Source organism: Oncorhynchus keta, chromosome 20, assembly GCF_023373465.1.
Source record: "Oncorhynchus keta strain PuntledgeMale-10-30-2019 chromosome 20, Oket_V2, whole genome shotgun sequence".
Lineage (NCBI taxonomy): Eukaryota > Metazoa > Chordata > Actinopteri > Salmoniformes > Salmonidae > Oncorhynchus > Oncorhynchus keta.
In genome coordinates this window covers 6,985,964-7,006,851 of record NC_068440.1, presented here as the reverse complement: position 1 = coordinate 7,006,851, position 20,888 = coordinate 6,985,964, and the positions used below count along the sequence as shown (strand labels likewise).

Sequence of the window (20,888 nt, the reverse complement as noted above, 5' to 3'; positions counted from 1 at the left end):
TGGGCTCGTACCTTTTTCTTCTGTGGCAAGCCATCCCGAGCTTTCCTTCTGGCTCTTCGTCGTGGAGGAGAAGGAGGTGGACTGGGACTTCTATCCCTCTCCTGGTCCCGCCAATGGGCCATCAGCTCCAGGGTTTCTGACAAAACCGATGCAGATATTTGAAAACAAACTGACGACAATGAGAGCAACGCCAGCTGAATTGTAGTGGGTTGAATGAAAGAAGCGTTTGACTTACTGCTGCTTGTTACATGTTGTAAACATAACAGGACAGAACAACACAGAGCTAGAAGCCATTCACTTGTAAAGTCTCAATATGTTTTGACCATATAATTACCTTAAAATAAAAGATTGACAGCCTTCAACCAAAGTATAAGTATTCTACAAGTTATACTTCAGGAAAAAAGTCTAAAAACTCTTAACAGATAAACATGGCTCAAATCAGGAATCCCTAATAACTGTGGAGGTGTAAAAGTCGAGCATCACTCACGGACTGGGAAGTCAGCCTCTATGTCCATGATGGGGGGTGGGGGGGTGGCGGGGACATTGATGTCCACGATGGGTCGGAGCGTCTCGTGGGCATAGGGTCGACTGTGGCGCGATGAGATGCCAGGGGTGGGGGGTGGCTCGTCATCCCAAGTGGTGAGGAAGTTGCTCAGTTCGTCTGTGTCCAGGTCTCCACTGTAGGTGCTGACCTGGTCTGGTCCCCGGAGAGAGAAAACACAAAAGCATTTAAGTTATGGGACAGAATTAAAATTAATAATAGCTTTTTATACTCTCAGAAATTGCATTTAAAAGAGACTTGGTGGAAGAGCAAAGAAACAAGCTCTCAAAGCTGTAGCTTGGCCTATGAAGCCATAGAGAGGGTCTCACAGGTTCAAAGACAGTGTTTTTAACTCTGATTACCGAAATAGCTTAAACACCTCCAATTATATAAGGCTACGCAACAGAACATGTTTTGCAAGTCCAGGTTATCCCTCCATGTTTCAGTCCATGTTCTTCCATTTGGTACCTAATGAACATGACCTAGATCTCATTCCAATCCCCGTCTCCCTCCCCTGGTTACCGTCTTGTACTACTGGGGCTGGAGGCCTTTCAGGGGGTCGCTCAGGGGACTTCTCCCTCCCCTCATCGGCCACCATCTCAGCCATGAGGATGAGGTCGGCCTCGAATGGGTCAGAGGGGATCTTTTCCTTGATGTCCTGGATAGTCTCCACAATGCGTTCAGCGTTGTCCAGGGTCACCGGCAGAAACATGGGCACGGGCAGCTGGAAACAAGACAAATAAAGGGTTATTTTCTTTATTTTACCTTTATTTAAATAGGCAAGTCAGTTAAGAACTAATTCTTATTTTCAATAACGTCCTAGGAACAGTGGGTTAACTAATGACAGATTTGTACCTTGTCAGCTGGGGGATTCGAACATGCAACCTTTCGGTTACAACGCTCTAACCACTAGGCTACCCTGCCGCCCCGTGGAGGGTATGAGGGATGTAATTATTTGTTCATGTTGCTATTCTGTTCTGCAAGAGCATGTACCAGCCAACCTCCAACTACTATTCAATGGTAGTTGGTTTCAAATTAGTCCAGAGCACACAGCTCTTAAAGAGAATTTGAGGAGAAATCTGTGTGACTATGTGACTGCCCAAGGTGAAGGGTAGGTAGTGCTAGATGTGGGGTGTTAACATACCGGGATGGGAAGTCCAACAGGCTGGGGGGTGTACTGGGTGTACAGGTTCATGGGGACTGGGACATACACTGGCACTGGAACAGGCACTATGATCACCTTGGGGAAATCATCATCTGTGGACCAACAAACAATTTCAAGATGAATAGAAATAGAAACTAGAGTGCCTCTCAATATCTATATACAGGCTACACGTGTGCATGTGTATTCAATGGCCTGTATCATAAAGCATTCATTTTTATCATGCATTTTAATAACACTATTTTAATTTTATAAATGCTTGTTTTGTTTTACAACCATTTGAAAGGGGGATGTGCCTTAAGCCTTTTGTTTGACCTTTCCCGCATGTGTTATTTTTGTTTTGTTTTGTATTTTCTTGTACAAATAATTACAAATATAAAAAATAAAAAAAACTGTGTGGTATAAAGGCTACATGCGTGTATGATATTGTACCTGTCTGGCACCCTGTGGTAGTGAAGTTGGGTTTACACATGATGCCCTTGTTCTGGACCATGGGTTTGCAGAGCAGGGCCTTATTCTTCTGAGCCCTGGGTGGAGGTGCCCGGGGGGCCTGTGTCTGGGTGCTGGCCTGCCACACAATGAAGACAGACCGTTAGTAACCTTAGGCCAAATCTAATTTACGCTCATTCAAGGGTTTTTCATCATTTTTACTATTTTCTACATTGTAGAATAATAGTGAAGACGTCAAAACTATGAAATAACACATGGAGTAATGTATTAACCTTTAAAAAGTGATCAACGAATCAAAATATATTTCAGATTCTTTAAATTAGCCACCCTTTGCCTTGTCAAAAGCTTTGCACACTCTTGGCATTCTCTACCAGCTTCACCTGGAATGCTTTTCCAACAGTCTAGAAGGAGTTCCCACATATGCTGAGCACTTGTTGGCTGCTTTTCCTTCAATCTGTGGTCCAACTCATCCCAAACCATCTCAATTGGGTTGTGGTCGGGTGATTGTGGAGGCCAGGTCATCTGATGCAGCACTCAATCACTCTCCTTCTTGGTCAAATGGCCCTTACACAGCCTGGAGGTGTGTTGGGTCATTGTCCTGTTGAAAAACAAATATAGTCCCACTAAGCACAAACCAGATGGAATGGCGTATCGCTGCAGAATGCTGTGCTAGCCATGCTGGTTAAGTGTGCCTTGAATTCTAAATAAATCACCAACAGCGTCACCAGCAAAGCACCATCACACCTCCTCCTCCATGCTTCACAGTGGGAACCACACTTGCAGAGATCATCCGTTCACCTACTCTGCGTCTCACAACGACACGGCGGTTGGAAGCAAAAAATTCTTACAAAAGGAATGATTTCCACCGGTCTAATGTCCATTGCTCCTGTTTCTTGGCACAAGCAAATCTCCTCTTCTTATTGGTGTCCTGTAGGAGTGGTTTCTTTGCAGTAATTCGACCATGAAGGCCTGATTCACAGTCTCCTCTGAACAGTTGATGTTGAGATGTGTCTTACTTCAACTCCGTGAAGCATTTATTTGGGATGAAAATTCGGAAAAGTCTGGTAACTCTAATGAACTTATCTTCTGCAGCAGAGGTAACTCTGGGTCTTCCTTTAGTGTGGCGGTCCTCATGAGAGCCAGTCATCATAGCACTTGATGGTTTTTGTGATAGCACTTGAAGAAACTAAGAATTCTTGAAATTTTACAGATTGACTGACCATGTTTTAAAGTAATGATGGACTGTCGTTTCCCTTTGCTTATTTGAGCTGTTCTTGCCAAAATATGGACTTGGTGTTTTACCAAATAGGGCTATCTTCTTTATACCACCCCTACCTTGTCAAAACATAACTGATTGGCTAAAACGCATTTTAAAAAATTCAAGGCAAAGGGTGGCTACTTTGAAGAATCTAAAATATTTTGTTTTGATGTCATTACTATTATTCTACAATGTAGAAAATAGAAATAGTAAAAATAAAGAAAAACCTGTCATGAGTAGGTGTTTCAACTTTTGACTGATACTGTAAATCTGGCGGTTTAGAGCGACATAAGTGCATAAGAGGAATCCAAGACCACTCTCAAGACAGGCCTGGTTGTAGCTAGATATGTTTGAGTCACGTCACGTCAGGGACAATTGTTGCATTTTAGCTAACCCTTTTCCTAACCTTGGTCCTTCTGTGGCTCAGTTGGTAGAGCATGGCGCTTGTAACGCCAGGGTAGTGGGTTCGATTCCCGGGACCACCCATACGTAGAATGTATGCACACATAAGTCGCTTTGGATAAAAGCGTCAGCTAAATGGCATATATATTTATATATATACCTTAACCTAATTATCCTGACCTGCCAATGTAATTCTCCTAACTTTTAATGAAAAGTCACTTTTGCTCATCCAAACTGGCAGACCTGCCATGTGAGCAGTCTGAGTATCCACAACCTCGAAAGTGCGCTCTGCGTGCGAGTAGCCAAAGCAACTGCTCCGTTTGGCTGCTGCTCAGCGCTCACGAGACAGCTGCCTGCACAGTGCCACACACAGCTGATGACAACCACATTACGAGAATTTGGTAATCAAGGCAGCCCTTCTACTTAGCCAGAGTCGGATGAACTCATGATATGGACATTTGTGTCTGTCTCCACGTGCATCGGAGGTAAAGTCAATGGGTAAAGTAGTGACTAGCTGCAACTGGAGCAAGGCGCAGAAGACTGAGCCGATGGAAGGGGAGGGGGAAATGACCTTGTAACTTATATAGATTTTTATTTTATTTTCTTAACTATATTAGCCTAGACAGTTTTTTTTTTTAACAGAATGCTCCACACATTCCACATTTCTACAACCTATGTTTATAACTAATCCGGTACTGCCCGCTCCTGTGGACTGTCGATCCTGTCCTGAACTTGATTCTAGAGCTTCACTCCCATCCCTGCCGGAATCCCGTGAGGTCAAATAGATTTCAGTTCCCCTGCATTAAAGTCAAATTAAGTGGAAGTTACAATTCAGCCCCATACGCATAATACATAAACATATAGACAAAAGAACACATATGCACAACTTACATTTCCAACATACTTCACATGTCTGCTGGGAACAGTCCCTGTCATGAAGCAACAGAGCATGAGTCAGTAGAAAATCACCACAGCCAGTCAGGCCTGCTAAGTAGATCATTTTTCAATCTAAATCAGCTGTACTTAACCTGTAGCTTAATGGACGTCAACAGGCTATGCTATTAGCAACGACAACTCAAACCTACTCAAAGAGATGATTAAGGATGGTTTAACCCCTCTGTGGTTGAACTTGATAGTGTTTAAGGCCTTGTGTGTATTGAGTAACTGATAACTGTGTGTGTGTATACCTTGCAGGGAAGTGTTGGCGTAGTTGGGCTGGCCAGTGGGGGAGCTGGCTAGTGAGATTACATTGGCGATGACCGGATCAGACACACTCGTAGCAGTGGTAGTATTGGAGGGGGATGGAGCGATTGAGATGGCCACTGGAAGGATGTGTGGAAGAGAAAGAGAATGAGATAAATGTTGCAATCATTATTATACAGTGCCTATGGAAAGTCTACACGCCAATTGGATTTCCTCACATTTTATTACATTTAGTTACAAAGTAGGATTAAAATGTATTTCATTGTCATTTTTTGTCAGTGATCTACACAGAATACTTTGTCAAAGCTAAATAAATATTCTAACATTTTTTAAGAAAATAATTTAATGAAAAATAAAACACTGATATACCTTGATTAGACAAGTATTAGCCTCCCTGAGTAAATACACGTTAGAAACACCTTTGGCTAAGATTACAGCTGTGAGTCTTCTTGGGGGGGACAGAGGAAGGGGTAGTCAACCCCTATAATTTCACAGAGTGAGTCCTTATAACTTATGTCAATTGTTAAGCCAAATTTGACTTCTGAACAAATTTAGGCTTGACTAAACAAAGAGGGTGAATACTTATGCAACAACTATATATTTGAGTTATTTAATAATTATTATTTTAAAAATTAAAAATAAAATGTTTTCACTTTGACATTATGGAGTATTTTGTGTAGATCAATGACAAAAAATTACAATTAAAAATATTTCATTAACACTTTAATGCAACAAAACGTGATAAAAATTCAAGGGGGTGTAGACTAGCTTTACTGTGATATACAGCAGATGTAGACTCGTCAGAACAGAAAGTTGCAGTTGAGTTTAATTTGATACTTTTACATAGTTGTGATAAAACAAGGGAATTATCTTCTTATACAATCTCAAGTAATTATTATTTTACCACAAATTGTTAAGGGGGGGGGGGGTGGGACTCCAAGTCTTTATGACAATTTGTGTACCTCTCAAGCATGAGCTTTGACAGGCAACGTAATGACATGTAATAACCCATGATGACACATTACAATGTCCTATAACATACTACATAAATCCTACCCTTTTGTCCCTGGGGTTTGCCCTGGCTCTGGGTCTGCAGGCTGCAGAACTGGAGCAGACACTGGAGGTTGCAGAAGTGCTTCACCTCGCCCAGCATCGGCAGGGTCTCAATCAGCTTCCCCTGGCGCTCGCACGCGTCACACTTAGCCACCTGAGTGAGGAGACAAGTATGATGTAGAAATACCAGATAAGAGCGTACCTCGTAGAATAAGAACTCACATAACAGCTATTCCACTTGCCACACTGGATGTAACATTTAATTCACTCATAAAATGAACGTGGTTTCCTATCCCCACCTTTCTCTCTCCTGCACTAATATGAGAGAACTGTACAGTAATCAAAGCAGAATGTATTTTCTAGAAAAGGAAGTATTTTCAGATCCGTGTTAAAGACGAAAAAGACATGCACAGGAGACGAGTCCTAAGTATTGAGCCTCATTGAGCCCTAGGTGTCTTGCTCATTTCCTTAGCGTGGTTCCTTCTCTTACCTGGCAGAAGAGCAGGGTGTAGTGGGACTTGCACTCGTCCGAGCAGAAGTCCTCCAGCTTTCCCCCGTACTGGCCTGTGACGGCCTTCTGCGCAGTGGAGGCGCAGTAGGCACAGATTTTGCAGTGTTTCCCCCAGCGCTTGGTCAGGTCGTGCTTGTAGAGCAGCTTACAGCCTGGGTATGGAGGAGAGAAGGGAGAAAGACAGGGAAGTTGAGCTTTGTACACCAAGTCAAAATTCTTATCAGTTCGACTATGATGATCAGAATAGTCTTTGAAATGAAAAAAGTAATGCTTATTACTGATAGCCATGACATGACTAGGGAATCGCCAGGGACCTCACAATACGATATTATCACGATACTTAGGTGCAGATACGATATGCATTGCGATTCTCAGGATTCTGTATGTATTGCTATTTGATACTGTGATTTCATTGCGATTCGATGTTCCAAATATATTGCTCACTATACTATGTCTGCTGCAGAGAGACCAGAGGAAGCATGAGAACATTTGTTTTGATCATAATAATAATAATATATGCCATTTAGCAGACGCTTTTATCCAAAGCGACTTACAGTCATGTGTGCATACATTCTACGTATGGGTGGTCCCGGGAATCGAACCCACTACCCTGGCGTTACAAGCGCCATGCTCTACCAACTGAGCTACAGAAGGATCAGTCACAGAGAAGAAAAAAATAAGAAAGTGTTGAAAACACGTTGGCTCAACTTAAAGATGGAGAACGAGCTATAGGATGAAAAACAGTTTTGGCGCAGGTACAGCCGACTAGTGCTAGCTAACGCTACTTGGGGAAAAAAGTATATATAAATACATCTCTATTATGATCGGTATTGCATTTTTTTGCCATCTGTCGGTGCTATCAACCACTCGACGCGCCCACCGCTCTAGGTCCTCACTCTCTGCTCGCCTTGTCATGCTCCGCTTCATGACACAGGTTCAACACAGTCAGACTGCAACACCTCAAGGGGGTATAGTCTTCCAAATAAAGACTTCCAAATAAATAATACCCATTTCTGACAGACATAAGTCGTGATGATAAAAGTAGAGAAAAAAAAGTGATTTGTTGGGGCTGTCAACTTATTTCGTGTTATGATGGCAAAGGAAACCAATAAATAAATAAAAATGTATACCTTGAGGCAGCAGACCTATTAAAACCATGTCCTGCTGTCAAATTAACAAATCGCCCTCTAGTGGCTTCAAAAACATTTGATTTTTTAATTATTTATTTTACACCTGCATAAAATCTGGTGTTTCAATGTCAAACGGGTTTGTTATATTTCAGTCTTCTGTGATGTATATAAAGTGTAATATTGGGATGCAAACTCAACATCGAATAGATTTTAACTCTTTCTCTGACATGGTACAGGTGTCTCCTTCTTTTAAGCCCATAACCATGTGTGTGAGCTGTACGCTTTTGTTTCAAGGTAGATTTGTTTAAGACTACCAAGAAACACTGTGTGACACTGACTTAGCCCACTGCAGTAAAAGGTTCAATCACCCTCCTAACCTTCGCTGCAGAAGGTGTAGTCCCTCTTGTTGATTCTCTTGACCTCCTTGGCTGGCTTCTCAATCTTGCAGTACTCGCAGCGCGCCATCTCGCAGTTGATCTTCTTGTACTCCTCAGAACAATTTACCGAACAGAGGAATACCATCTTATCCTGTAGGGTTGCGCAGACACACATTCAATCAATTCTATAGCAGTTTTAACAGGGAGTTGTGTCTACCTAAATAGAGGGGAGGTGAGTTTGTGAGGGAGTTCAACAAAATGAACAGAGAGGGAAAGGCAATGAGAAAAGAGAGTCAGAATGAGAGATGGGATAGAGGCAGAGAAAGAAAACACAATTTAAGTACCTTGAACTGAATGAGCTCGGGCTTGGAGGAGAAGAGGCGGTGGCAATGGAAGCAGGGCAGTCGGGTCCCTTGGGATACCATGTCCCTGGTCTGGGCCGCGGGCGGAGCTGTGGACCCTGTGCTGGGGGCCACATTAATCTGGCTCTGGGAGTTGCTCTTATTGAACTGATCCTACGGGTCCCAGAAACATAACATTGTGGTGTCAGTGCAGGACAAAAAAGAGTAGAGTGCAGGGTAAAAGAGGTGTAAAATATCAAAAGTAAGTGTTCGAGCCGCAGTGAATCATTAAGTTGCCGTCTTTTCAATATTTATATTCTAATTCAACTGAGCTAATGGATTAACCCAGAGGTGGTGTTACCTGAAAGGTGACGACACAGGTCATGGTGCAGAAGTTCCGGATGGAGCCGTCCGACATGGCCAGGTGGAAGGAGGGCACCGTCTTTTGACCACAGGTGTTGCATTCTACCCGAGCACCTGGGTTGAAATGAAGGAAGGAGAGTGAGTTATGAATGAGTGTGTGAAACAAAGAGTGTGTAAGTGAGTGAATAAATGATAGAGAGAGAGTGAATTAATGTGTGTTTGTGACAGTGAGGTATGTTGCTGAGGTGGTTAGCCTAACTATACCTGAGGAGCTGACAGTCTGTACTTTGTGGGCTGTAACACAGCCAGTAGAGCAGAACATCTCCAGCTTGCCGTCAGAGTCCGCGCTGTCGATCATCTCCACCGGTGAGCGGAAGTTGCGGCACATAGTACATGCCACAGGCTTCTTTGCTTTCTGAAAAACCAGACCAACACAAAAGGGAGTGAGGGTGACTGCTTTTGCTTGCTTCAACTTACAGGTAGATGGTTCTTACGTACTGGAGGAGAATTTTCAAGGTCCCTCCCTATGGACCTCCTCTGAGAGTTTTGAAGCAATTGAGAAAACAAGAGAGGTGGAAAGCAAGGATGTGGCTTCTTCTGACTGTGTGAACTGCATCTCAGGGATCCCATTCTTACCTGTTTGAAGGTGGCGACACAGCCGTCGCTGCAGAAGGTCTTATTGACCCCCTGCACGACCAGCACGGTGACCTTGCCGTAGCAGTAGTTGTTGCAGCTCTGGCAGCTGTTCATGGACAGCTTGTTGGTGGAGCGGAAGCGCGTGAAGCACACCTCACTGCACAGCTTATGCATACTGCCCTGGAAGATCACCTCGTGTTTACTCTGTGGGGGAAAAGAACAAAGAGCAGATGTTGAGACGAGACGCCAATGGAAGAGGTGCAGGAAAAAGACGAAAGGCAAAAGTACAGTTTTATACTTAATTATGTCAAGTATGTCTCTGTGGCGTCGGCCCACTATAAATATGTAATTCATCCAAAATGTTCACTTCCTTGTCAGCTCCGACATCACCAATTTTATATTGCCAATTTTGATACTTCAGGCGACTACCACACTGAAATGCGCAAAGATCTTAAGCCCCTTACAACGCAGGCCTTCTTGCACATGCTGCACTTGACGGCCCCTGTCATGGTGGACAGGGAGGAGGAGAGAGTGGAGACGGCAGAGTTCCTCTTGAAGTTGAAGGAGGAGAGGCAGGTCTGGCTACAGAAGTCCTTCACCGTACCCATGGTGTCCACAGGAGCTGTGATCACGTCCTTGGGGTTAGCAATCTCCCTGGGGGGGGGGGGTGATAAGCTCATAAAAACATAATTTACCTTTGTAAATAGTTTGGAATATATTCCCAGGAGAACAATACATTAAAGCTTAGCAATGTCAGAAGGCTTCTTATTTTACAGTCTTTTATCTTATCATTATTCATTATCTACATACGGCATCGGCACGACAACAGCAGGACTCACTTGAGGCAGTAGTGGCAGGGTTTCTTGGCTGGGCCAGTCATCTTGACGGGCGGGGGGCTGTAGGAGGTGAGGCAGGACGTGGAGCAGAAGAGGTCCGAGGAGCCCTTCCTCTGGTAGGCCGTCTGGCCCTTCAGCAGCACCTTCTTACAGGCCGAGCAGGCCACCCGCATAGCCATGGGGATCAGTGGAGGGATGGAGGAAGAGGCTGGGGCAGGTATTACAGTCTTAGGCAGGGCAGCCACTGGCGTGGATACGGCTAATAGTAGAGAGAGGGATGGCGAGGGTGGGTGGAGATTGAGGGAAGGGGGGTGCATAACCTGTAAGGTGGTAGTCAGTCATCTTCTGCTCCTGGAGAGCTTGCAGTACACTATAAAAAATACACTCCAAAGCCCAGAGACTTTTCTGACATTGGAAATAATTGGGCATGCTTGCATAATCTTTTTGTTAATACATATTGGGGATGTTAAAAACGCTTTCAGTGTAAACGACTAATACCAGAAATAAAAGCATGTAGAAAAGATAATAACCCTTTATATTTTTTATATAATCTTTGAGAACTAACAATTACCAAAATAAGAGCTAGAAAGTGAAGGAGAATTTAAAATAACAAATACAATTTATTTAGCAGTATTCATTGTTGTTATTATGTTTGAGCAAAAGAACACAGCATTAGCCATGGCAAAATGCATAGAATTGTAGGAAATTAGATTTAAAACTGCAAAGTTCTCACATCCATGGCAGAATATGTATAATCACAAGAAATTAGCTTTCTCCATGGCGAAAATGGTAGAATTGCAGGAAATGTAATTAAAAATTAAACACTCTACACCGCCAAGATAATGGCCTTTAAAATGTTCTCAAATTCAGCTGCGCCTACAGGCCGACCTCACCCATTGGCGCGCCCCCTGCCACGCCCACCACCTAAACCCCTTTCTGATTCAGAAAAGAAATCTGGAGCTAGGTTAAGACATAGCTAGCTTAGGGCTTGACCGACCACTAATGGGTCCTGTTGTGTACAAATATTAAAGTCCCCTGCTCACCGTTCGTAGTTGGGCAGCTGCCCACAGAGAAGACATTGCTGATTTTCAACTCCTGTAAATAACAACGGTGACATACATTTAACATGCACACAGGATTTGGGATTAAAACACACACACACACAGCTTGAACTATACGCATTGATATCAACTAGAGGTCGACCGATTAATCGGAATGGCCGATTAATTAGGGCCGATTTCAAGTTTTCATAACAATCGGAAATCTGTATTTTTGGGCGCCGATTATCGTTTTTTTGTAATTATTATTCTTTTTTATACCTTTATTTAACTAGGCAAGTCAGTTAAGAACACATTCTTATTTTCAATGACTGCCTAGGAACTGTGGGTTAACTGCCTTGTTCAGGGGCAAAACAACAGATTTTCACCTTGACAGCTCAGGGGTTCCAATCTTGCAACTGCATTTAACTAGTCCAATGCTCTAACCATTGCACTCCACGAGTAGTCTGCCTGTTACGCGAATGCAGTAGAAGCCAAGGTAAATTGCTAGCTAGGATTAAATTTATCTTATATATCATAATCACTAGTTATAACTACTAATCCAGTTTAGCAGGCAATATTAACCAGGTGAAATTGTGTAATTTCTCTTGCGTTCATTGCACGCAGAGTCAGGGTATATGCAACAGTTTGGGCTGCCTGGCTCATTGCGAACTAATTTTCCAGAATTTTACGTAATTATGACATACATTGAAGGTTGTGCAATGTAACAAGAATATTTAGACTTAGGGATGCCACCCGTTAGATAAAATACCGAACGGTTCCGTATTTCACTTAATTAATTAACGTTTTGTTTTCTAAATGAGTTTCCGGATTCGATCATATTAATGACCAAAGGTTCGTATTTCTGTGTGCTTTTATGTTATAATTAAGTCTGATTTGATAGAGCAGTCTGACTGAGCAGCAGCAGGCCCGTAATCATTCATTCAAACAGTACTTTTGTGCGTTTTGCCAGCAGCTCTTTGCAAGCACAGCGCTGTTTATGACTTCAAGCCTATCAGCCTAATGGCTGGTGTAACCAATGTGAAATGGCTAGCTTGTTAGCTGGGTGTGAGCTAATATTGTTTCAAACGTCACTCGCTTTTAGATTTGGAGTAGTTATTCCCCTTGCGCTGCAAGGGCCGCGGTTTTTGTGCAGCGATGGGTAACGATGCTTCGAGTGTGGCTGTTGTCAATGGGTTCCTGGTTCGAGCCCAGGTAGGGGCGAGGAGGGGGACGGAAGCTATACTGTTACACTGGCAATACTATAGTGCCTATAAAAACATCCAATAGTCAAAGGTATATGAAATACAAATGGTATAGAAATAGTATTTATAGGACTATATTAACTACAACCTAAAACCTCTTGCCTTGGAATATTGAAGTCTCATGTTAAAAGGAACCACCAACTTTCATATGTTCTCATGTTCTGAGCAAGGAACTTAAAAACGTTAGCTTTTTTACATGGCACATATTACTTTCTTCTCCAACACTTTGTTTTTGCATTATTTAAACAAAAATTGAACATTCATTATTTATTTGAGGCTAAATGGATTTTGATTGATGTTTTATATTAAGTTAAAATAAGTGTTAATTCAGTATTGTTGTAATTGTCATTAGAAATGTAAAAAAAAAAAAAAATTCAATTACAAAAATGTCAAATAATTTTTTATTTTTTTATTTTTTATTTTATTTTTATTTATTTATTTTTTTATTTATTTATTTTTAATTTTATTTTTTTAAATCGGCCGATTAATCAGTATCGGCTTTTTTGGTCCTCCAATAAATCGGTATCGCCGTTGAAAAAACATATTCGGTCAACCTCTAATTTCAACGGACGACTTTCATGTAACTCACAACAGAAATGTCCAGTTAAGACTTGGCCGTTGCTGAGGACCAGTGAGTTTAGAGATGCCGTACCTCTGCTGAGTCTGGTTCATCCTTGACGCCCTCTGAGAGGACCGCTGGAGCCAGGGCCTGATCATACTCCTCGTCCACGGGCTCATCCTTCACCTTGACCATGGAGATGGTTTCCGCGCTGGTGGACACAGGCTCAGCTGCCAACTGGGCAGACTGGGTCGACCGCAGAGAACATTCAACAACAGACGACAAATGACCGAGGTATTCTGACAAAGCCTTCACAACACCTGGAAACCTTTAACACTCATAAGCAGTGACCAGATTTCTGCCACGCTTAAGCTCGTCTAGTCTCTTGGGCGGAAATTAATTCACTATCGTTTGTGACGGAGAGAGGATACTCACAGCCACAACTTTGACTGGCTGTCCTGCCACTCCATTCTCCAGCCCTGCAGGACAGTCGATGCCTGCAAAACAATAGGTCATTCAGCGTGTGAATTTAAAAACCAAAACAAACTGTAAAACCATTACTGAGGAAGTGCACTCATTAGCATCTGAATATTGTGAAAGACCACACTAACATTCAGCTATTCGGGTCATGTGGGAACATTATGTAGCCAAAGACCGTATATTCCAAAGACAGACCCTTGTGGCCTCTCACCTTCACTGTTCTGTGGGTGAATAGCTTCGCTAGAGGTGGTGGAACTGGGGTGAAACGGTTTGACATCTTCAGATTGGTCCTCCTCCATAGGCAGAGACGAGCTGCTAGCCTTCACAAAGCTGGTCTCCTCAGCAGGTTGCTCTGTGTCTCCTGTCATGGAGACTTCATGTTTGAGAGGTGGGATAGTGTGTGTAAGATGACATCTTTCAACTATGAGGACTTTCGACACTGGGGCATTCCAGTAGCAACAGAGTAGAGCAGCCTCTCTTAAATTATGGGTTGCGACCCACCTGTTAATGGTGAATCGCGACGTGTCAGAGTAAATGTAGAATTATTTGACTCCCGGCTGGCGCTGTGGTCTAAGGCACTGCATCACAGTGCTGGCTGTGCCACCAGAGACTCTGGGATGGGAGAGACGAAGGTCGAGAGCCATACGTCCTCCGAAACACAACCCAACCAAGCCGCACTGCTTCTTGACACAACGCACATCCAACCCGGAAGCCAGCCGCACCAACGTGTCGGAGGAAACACTGTACACCTAGCGACCTGGTCAGCGTGCACTGCGCCCAACCCGCCACAGGAGTCTCTAGTGCGCAATGAGACAAGGATATCCCTGCCGGCCAAACCCTCCATAACCCGGACGACGCTAGGCCAATTGTGCTTCGCCCCACGAGCCTCCCGGTCGCAGCCAGCTGCGGCAGTGCCTGGGCTCGAATCTCTGGTGGCACAGCTAGCACTGCAGGTCCGTTAGACCACTGCGCCACCCGGGAGGCTTATTTATTGTATTTTAATAGCAACCGTTCCAACCTAGACAGATACGTGAGTGTTTTTAATAGGTGGAAATAATCAGATATTTACATGGATATTTCATTTCATTGTTATTTGTTTTTGTCTATATTTTTTTGGTTTTTGGCATAACGGCAATGAAAGGAATCAATATTTATGTATAGTTTTCATAAGCTTGGGTTCCAGGAAAACACAACATTTCTAATTTGGGTCCCAGGCTGAATAAGTTTAAGAACCCCTGGAGTAGAGTGCCAAGCAAGACAAAAAAAGTGTTTAGGGTAGCAACACACATAAAACACAAACAAATCCAACCTGAAGAATTGAATTCAGCAAACTATGGAAACAATTGGCAATCCTGATCCTAAGGTCATATAGCCAACAAAAAGCTGCAGGCAGCAGTCTCTTCTTACCTGTATCCATGACAGAAGGAATGGAATTAGTCTTCTCCACTTGCCCGGTCTTGCTGGGCTCCTCTACCTCATTCTCTGTCAGTGAGTCTGTCCCCGTGTCCATCTTCTCCACCTCATCCCCATGATCCAGGGAGTTGCTGCTAAAAGCAACCATGTTGCCTCCCTCTTCCACAGCTGTTATCACAGGCATCCCCTCCAAGTTGTCTTCCTCCTGCATCTGGTCATCCTCCACTTTGATAGCATTGACCTCCATCTCATCATCAGCATCCACTACTCCCATGTCCAGGGGTATGTCTGTTTCTCCATTAGTCTGTGAACCACTTGTACTGCCTATTTCTTCCACAGTCTGGGGTGCATCTGTACGGGCTGTTTCCGTCTGAGAGGCATCCGCACGGGCCGTTTCCGTCTGAGAGGCATCCGCACGGGTTGTTTCTCTGTCCGTCTGTGAGGCATCCGCACGGGCTGTTTCTCTGTCCGTCTGTGAGGCATCCGCACGGGCTGTTTCTCTGTCCGTCTGCGAGGCATCCGCGCGGGCTGTTTCTCTGTCCGTCTGCGAGGCATCCGCGCGGGCTGTTTCTCTGTCCGTCTGCGAGGCATCCGCGCGGGCTGTTTCTCTGTCCGTCTGCGAGGCATCCGCGCGGGCTGTTTCTCTGTCCGTCTGCGAGGCATCCGCGCGGGCTGTTTCTCTGTCCGTCTGCGAGGCATCCGCGCGGGCTGTTTCTCTGTCCGTCTGCGAGGCATCCGCGCGGGCCGTTTCTCTATCCGTCTGTGAGGCATCCGCACAAGCCGTTTCTCTTTCCGTCTGTGAGGCATCCGCACAGGCCGTTTCTCTTTCCGTCTGTGAGGCATCCGCACAGGCCGTTTCTCTTTCCGTCTGTGAGGCATCCGCACAGGCTGTTTCTCTGTCCGTCTGTGAGGCATCCGCACGGGCTGTTTCTCTGTCCGTCTGTGAGGCATCCGCACGGGCTGTTTCTCTGTCCGTCTGTGAGGCATCCGCACGGGCTGTTTCTCTGTCCGTCTGTGAGGCATCCGCACGGGCTGTTTCTCTGTCCGTCTGTGTGGCATCCGCACGGGCTGTTTCTCTGTCCGTCTGTGAGGCATCCGCACGGGCTGTTTCTCTGTCAGTCAGTGAGGCATCCGCACGGGCTGTTTCTCTGTCCGTCTGTGAGGTATCCGCACAAGCCGTTTCTCTTTCCGTCTGTGAGGCATCCGCACTGCCTGTTTTTCTTTCCATCTGTGAGGCATCCGCACAGGCTGTTTCTCTTTCCGTCTGTGAGGCATCCACACAGGCCGTTTCTCTTTCCGTCTGTGAGGCATCCGCACTGACTGTTTCTCTTTCCGTCTGTGAAACATCCGCACTGGCTGTTTCTATTTCCGTCTGTGGAACATCCACACTGGCTGTTTCTATTTCCGTCTGTGAGGCATCCGCACTGACTGTTTCTCTGGCCGTCTGTGAGGCATCCGCACTGACTGTTTCTCTTTCCGTCTGTGGAACATTCACACTGGCTGTTTCTATTTCCGTCTGTGAGGCATCCCCACTGACTGTTTCTCTTTCTGTCTGTGGAACATCCACACCGGCTGTTTCTCTTTCAGTCTGTGGAACATCCACACTGGCTGTTTCTCTTTCAGTCTGTGAATACTCTTTACTGTCCATTTCTACCACAGTCAGCAAGGCATCTGTTTTTACAGTTTCTTCCACCATCTGTGAATCCTCTGCATCGGTTTCCCTCACATGTCCTGAATTACCAGCATCCCCTGCCCCGTCTATAATTGAGGAAGAACATGCACTGACTGCATTGGTAGCATCATCCCCATTGTTCCCATCTGCCGAGGCTGTATTGCTGTGCGAGGCTCCAGGGTCCACTGAATCCATTGATGCTCCAGCCTGAGATGGCTGCTCTGTCTCTTTGTCTGGCTCGCCTTTATGCTGAGGAAAGTCAATATTCTATTAGTAATAGTCCTTCAAGTAGTGTCCTGAGTTTTTCCTTACTACGTGACCTGACCAGGAAAAAGTAAAGACCCCAGTTTACAGATTGATCAAGTGTCATGGCTATTGAGGGAAAAGTCTAACTCATGCTTGCAATCAAATACCAACTTTGGGAGAACCAAATAGAACCAAGTTGGAGCGTGCAGTGTTTGTTTTAGATGGTTGATTTGCTCACGCTAACTAAATCTGCGCGGGAAATGAAGGGGAGGGTCGACATAATTAGCTAGCTTGTTAACTAGCAGAATAGGTCATCGCTAGCTAACGTTAGTATTCATTCAAAAACGTAAATTACCTCTGAATGGTCAGCTTTCTGGGATTCAGCCATGGCTTGCTTGTAACGGCGAAAGTCGGCTAGCTCTTATTGTCACTCACTCACAATATAGGTTAACCAATGTCCACCAAACTATACTAAAAACGGAACTGAGGCTTTCCAGCTAGCTACCATGCATTAGCTACTTCCGCCCGCCTCCTTGTTGTGGATAAAACTAGCGAGCTAAATAGCAACGATATGTAGCCAGCTAAAACGACTCTTAATTTGAATTACCGAATAAGGTTCTTAAGCTTTGCCATGCATAAGACATTAACTTCGATTATACCAATGCCGGTGAGTTATAACTTTACAGAAGTCAAGTCCTTTGCATTTTCACTCTGCAGAGCTCATCAAAGAAACTCGCACAACACACGCCCGTCGCCTGCGTAAACATGGCAGACCTGGCTATGTCATTTCCTGTTTGATATCTAGCAAGCTTCAACAGAGTTTCTAAACCATACTGTACTGAAGGGCTATTAAAACTGTTCAGTTTATCCATTTAAAAAGGCACGTTGATCACTTCCCCGCAAAAACCCGATGTTTAGTGCCAAAAGGAGCCGTTGTTAATATTCTCCAATGGGAGAATTTGTTTTCCTGTCGTCCCGCCCATTAACTGCTGTCAATCAATATCACCCAACGTCCCAGTTACAGCCAATCAGAGCTGCTAACAGGAGTACAGGGTCTGCCTGCCCGCCTATCCGCTTTTTCACAGCACATTAGATCGCTCCACTGCCTGATACACCAGTATCCTTTGCATGGTCATTCTGAAATTTGAAGTGGTGGTACAGCATTCACTGTTGATGGTGCCTTAGCAGACGTCAGACCTTTCATACTTGCGTTTATTTATTTATTTTATTTTAATTTTACCTTTATTTAACCAGGCAAGTCAGTTAAGAACACGTTCTTATTTTCAATGACGGCCTGGGAACAGTGGGTTAACTCCTTTTATACGGATGTACCACGCCAGTCATGTCAATGCGGAGCTCTCCACATTATTACAACATTTGAGAGGAGCACTGCGATGTGGTATAGAGCTGATTTGGCCTCTGCATACCTCCGGAGGCTATGAAAATTGCGTCACACCCTCCGACCACATTTTCAGATCGAGTTTAATTTAAGAATTAGCCACTTTTTTTCTCACTTTTCGCCCTTCCCCCAGTTAATACGTTACATTAATAATTTACATTAATACTCCCTCCCTTGACCTTAATTGCCACCAACATTAACTGCTAACTTAGCAATGACTTACTACTCACTAATTCCTGCTTAACTCACGGGGAGACAATCCATAATATAAATCAGCTACTCTCAAGAGATATTCTGACAACTTCTGCTCCTGCTCATTAATGAAAACCCTGTTTCCACAACGTTAGCCAACATGAGGAAGCTCTCTCAACCCCTTCTCCAGTAGCTTCTTTCTCGCGTTACATAATATGCATAGCGACATATGCCATACAACCGATCTGATTGACTTCCCATGCTCTGCTACATAATTTGACCCTCTTTTCAAAGTGTGGAGGTCGGTCTGTCTTTCTTTTCCATGATCTAGGCTAGAGGTCGACCGATACCGATTAATCTGCCAATTTTTTAAACATTATTTATTTGTAATAATGACAATTACAACATTACTGAATGAACACTTATTTTAACTTAATATAATACATCAATAAAATCAATTTAGCCTCAAATAAATAATGAAACGTGTTCAATTTGGTTTAAATAATGCAAAAACAAAGTGTTGGAGAAGAAAGTAAAAGTGCAATATGTGCTATGTAAGAAAGCAAACGTTTAAGTTCCTTGCTCAGAACATGAGAACATATGAAAGCTTGTGGTTCCTTTTAACATAGTCTTAAATATTCCCAGGTAAGAAGTTTTAGGTTGTAGTTATTATAGGAATTATAGGACTATTTCCCTCTATTCATTTCCTGTAAATACATTTCCAAAAACCTGTTTACATTTTGAAAATGTTTGTCAAAATTGCTCAAGTTCATTAAATTTAGTTGGGAAACAATATTCAAACCTTGTTTCTGATTATCAAGCAAATTTAAGTCAGGACTGAGACTAGACCACTAAACACCTCTAGGAAAGCCATTCTGGTGTGTGTTTGGCATTGAAATTTTGCAATTGTCTCGCTGAAAAATAAAACTATATCGCAGGGTTAGGTTGAGGCAGGTTTTCCTCTACTAACATATTTCCTTTTCCATTAATATTTATTTTGATCTTTAAAGTTTTTTTTCTACAAATTGCTTTCACTTTGAAAATGTGGAGTATGTTGTTTTGCTCTGTGGTAAAAACATTGAATTAAATCCCCTTTTAGATTGAATTTTAATGCAGCAAAATGTAAAAGCAAGTTCAATGGAGTGTAGACTTTCTATAGGCACTGTAATATTCCCCAAGAACAACTGCATATATCATTTATTGAAACTGCTATTGAACAACATGAAACCTTACATATTGTACCTTTTAATATTCTTATACAATAGATTCATTGAAGGAATATGCATAACTAACAAGTATTTACAGGTACTCCACATAAAAAATGTAGAAGTTGTTGGATTTATTTATTCTGCTGTGACAAAATACCAGTGGAGGGCTTCATGCATTTTTAGAATCCCTCTATTCTGAGCAGACACATTTCACAAAAAAAGGACTAGTGTTCCCATCACAATACTTTAGAGCCTTTTAAACCTACAGATAACTGAGCAGTCATCATTTAAGACCTGTTGTTCCTAAAACATGAAACCCAGTCAACTTGCTCAATGGGTTGTGGAAAGTCACTTTATTTTTCCAGGGACCTTATCAGGGTGTGTGTGAATTTTGGCCTTCCCCTGCTGGAGTTTTAGGGAAGTGATCTTACTATCCAGCTCGTCCATAAACCCTTCATCCACAGATTCACTGTCCCCCTCCTCCCTCCCTCCAACTCCTTCCGTGGGCAAGAATATGTGAAGTTGTGTGCGTGCTGGCATAGAAGCGGCGGGAGGCGAAGATTGGCTGGGGAGGCTCAGGCAGGGCTTTCCTCTCACTGTTAGACCCTCCCAGTGTGACGACTGGCAGTGCTGCATCACCGGAGGACAGAGCTCGCCTTGCTCCTTGGCCAGGGTCAGACTTTGTGATCTGGGCTTCCCCAGCTTTGGGTTGGGTCTGATGGGGTAGGAGAAGTGGCTGTACACTGGTCTGTTGCTCTGGTTCAGGTTCTTTCCTACTATTGTGTCACAGGACTTGCAGAGAGGCAGTGGTCGTTTCCGCAGAGGGCGGCGGTTAGGGGAAAAACCCTCGAACACGGCTCGTTCTCCCGGGGTGAAGAGGGAGGGCTCGCTAATGCTGTGTGGAGAGGAATCGGACAGGTGGAGGTGGGATAGTGGCAAATATAGACACTGTGAAGGTGTGAAATGATATGAAATGTTGACACACTTAAAATTTCCTGTAATCATTTGCGTATCAAGGGCCTAAACAGAAACAAAACAATTGCGTTCAAGCAAGCATTTTAGTCCTACACGGTCTCTTTCAATGAGACTCGATACTGTACTTCCTCAATGAAAATAACAGATGTACAGTATGAATGTCAACAATTACTGGTCAA

The 20,888-nt window shown here is 43.8% G+C and overlaps 1 protein-coding gene across 3 annotated transcripts in view; it reads right to left on the bottom strand.

Moving 5' to 3' along the window:
* Positions 1 to 17,850, bottom strand: part of LOC118399231 (zinc finger MYM-type protein 4-like) — a 78,161-nt gene extending 60,311 nt beyond the window's left edge. The window contains exons 1-22 of one of the 3 annotated variants that reach the window (XM_052471942.1): positions 17,291 to 17,850; positions 15,012 to 16,938; positions 13,816 to 13,977; positions 13,560 to 13,621; positions 13,218 to 13,370; positions 11,307 to 11,358; positions 10,267 to 10,522; positions 9,892 to 10,081; positions 9,428 to 9,631; positions 9,056 to 9,206; positions 8,790 to 8,905; positions 8,432 to 8,602; positions 8,088 to 8,238; positions 6,560 to 6,732; positions 6,073 to 6,223; positions 5,001 to 5,135; positions 4,705 to 4,742; positions 2,136 to 2,271; positions 1,686 to 1,798; positions 1,064 to 1,265; positions 488 to 697; positions 12 to 136 (exon numbers count right to left, since the gene is read on the bottom strand). In XM_052471942.1, coding sequence (XP_052327902.1) covers positions 12 to 136; positions 488 to 697; positions 1,064 to 1,265; positions 1,686 to 1,798; positions 2,136 to 2,271; positions 4,705 to 4,742; positions 5,001 to 5,135; positions 6,073 to 6,223; positions 6,560 to 6,732; positions 8,088 to 8,238; positions 8,432 to 8,602; positions 8,790 to 8,905; positions 9,056 to 9,206; positions 9,428 to 9,631; positions 9,892 to 10,081; positions 10,267 to 10,522; positions 11,307 to 11,358; positions 13,218 to 13,370; positions 13,560 to 13,621; positions 13,816 to 13,977; positions 15,012 to 16,938; positions 17,291 to 17,323 — 4,911 coding nt within the window. In that variant the 5' untranslated portion in view covers positions 17,324 to 17,850. The remainder of the gene's footprint in view (positions 1 to 11; positions 137 to 487; positions 698 to 1,063; positions 1,266 to 1,685; positions 1,799 to 2,135; positions 2,272 to 4,704; positions 4,743 to 5,000; positions 5,136 to 6,072; positions 6,224 to 6,559; positions 6,733 to 8,087; positions 8,239 to 8,431; positions 8,603 to 8,789; positions 8,906 to 9,055; positions 9,207 to 9,427; positions 9,632 to 9,891; positions 10,082 to 10,266; positions 10,523 to 11,306; positions 11,359 to 13,217; positions 13,371 to 13,559; positions 13,622 to 13,815; positions 13,978 to 15,011; positions 16,939 to 17,290) is intronic. The other 2 variants (XM_035795146.2, XM_035795147.2) reach the window with 2 other exon arrangements.
* Between the last annotated feature and the right edge of the window lie 3,038 nt (positions 17,851 to 20,888).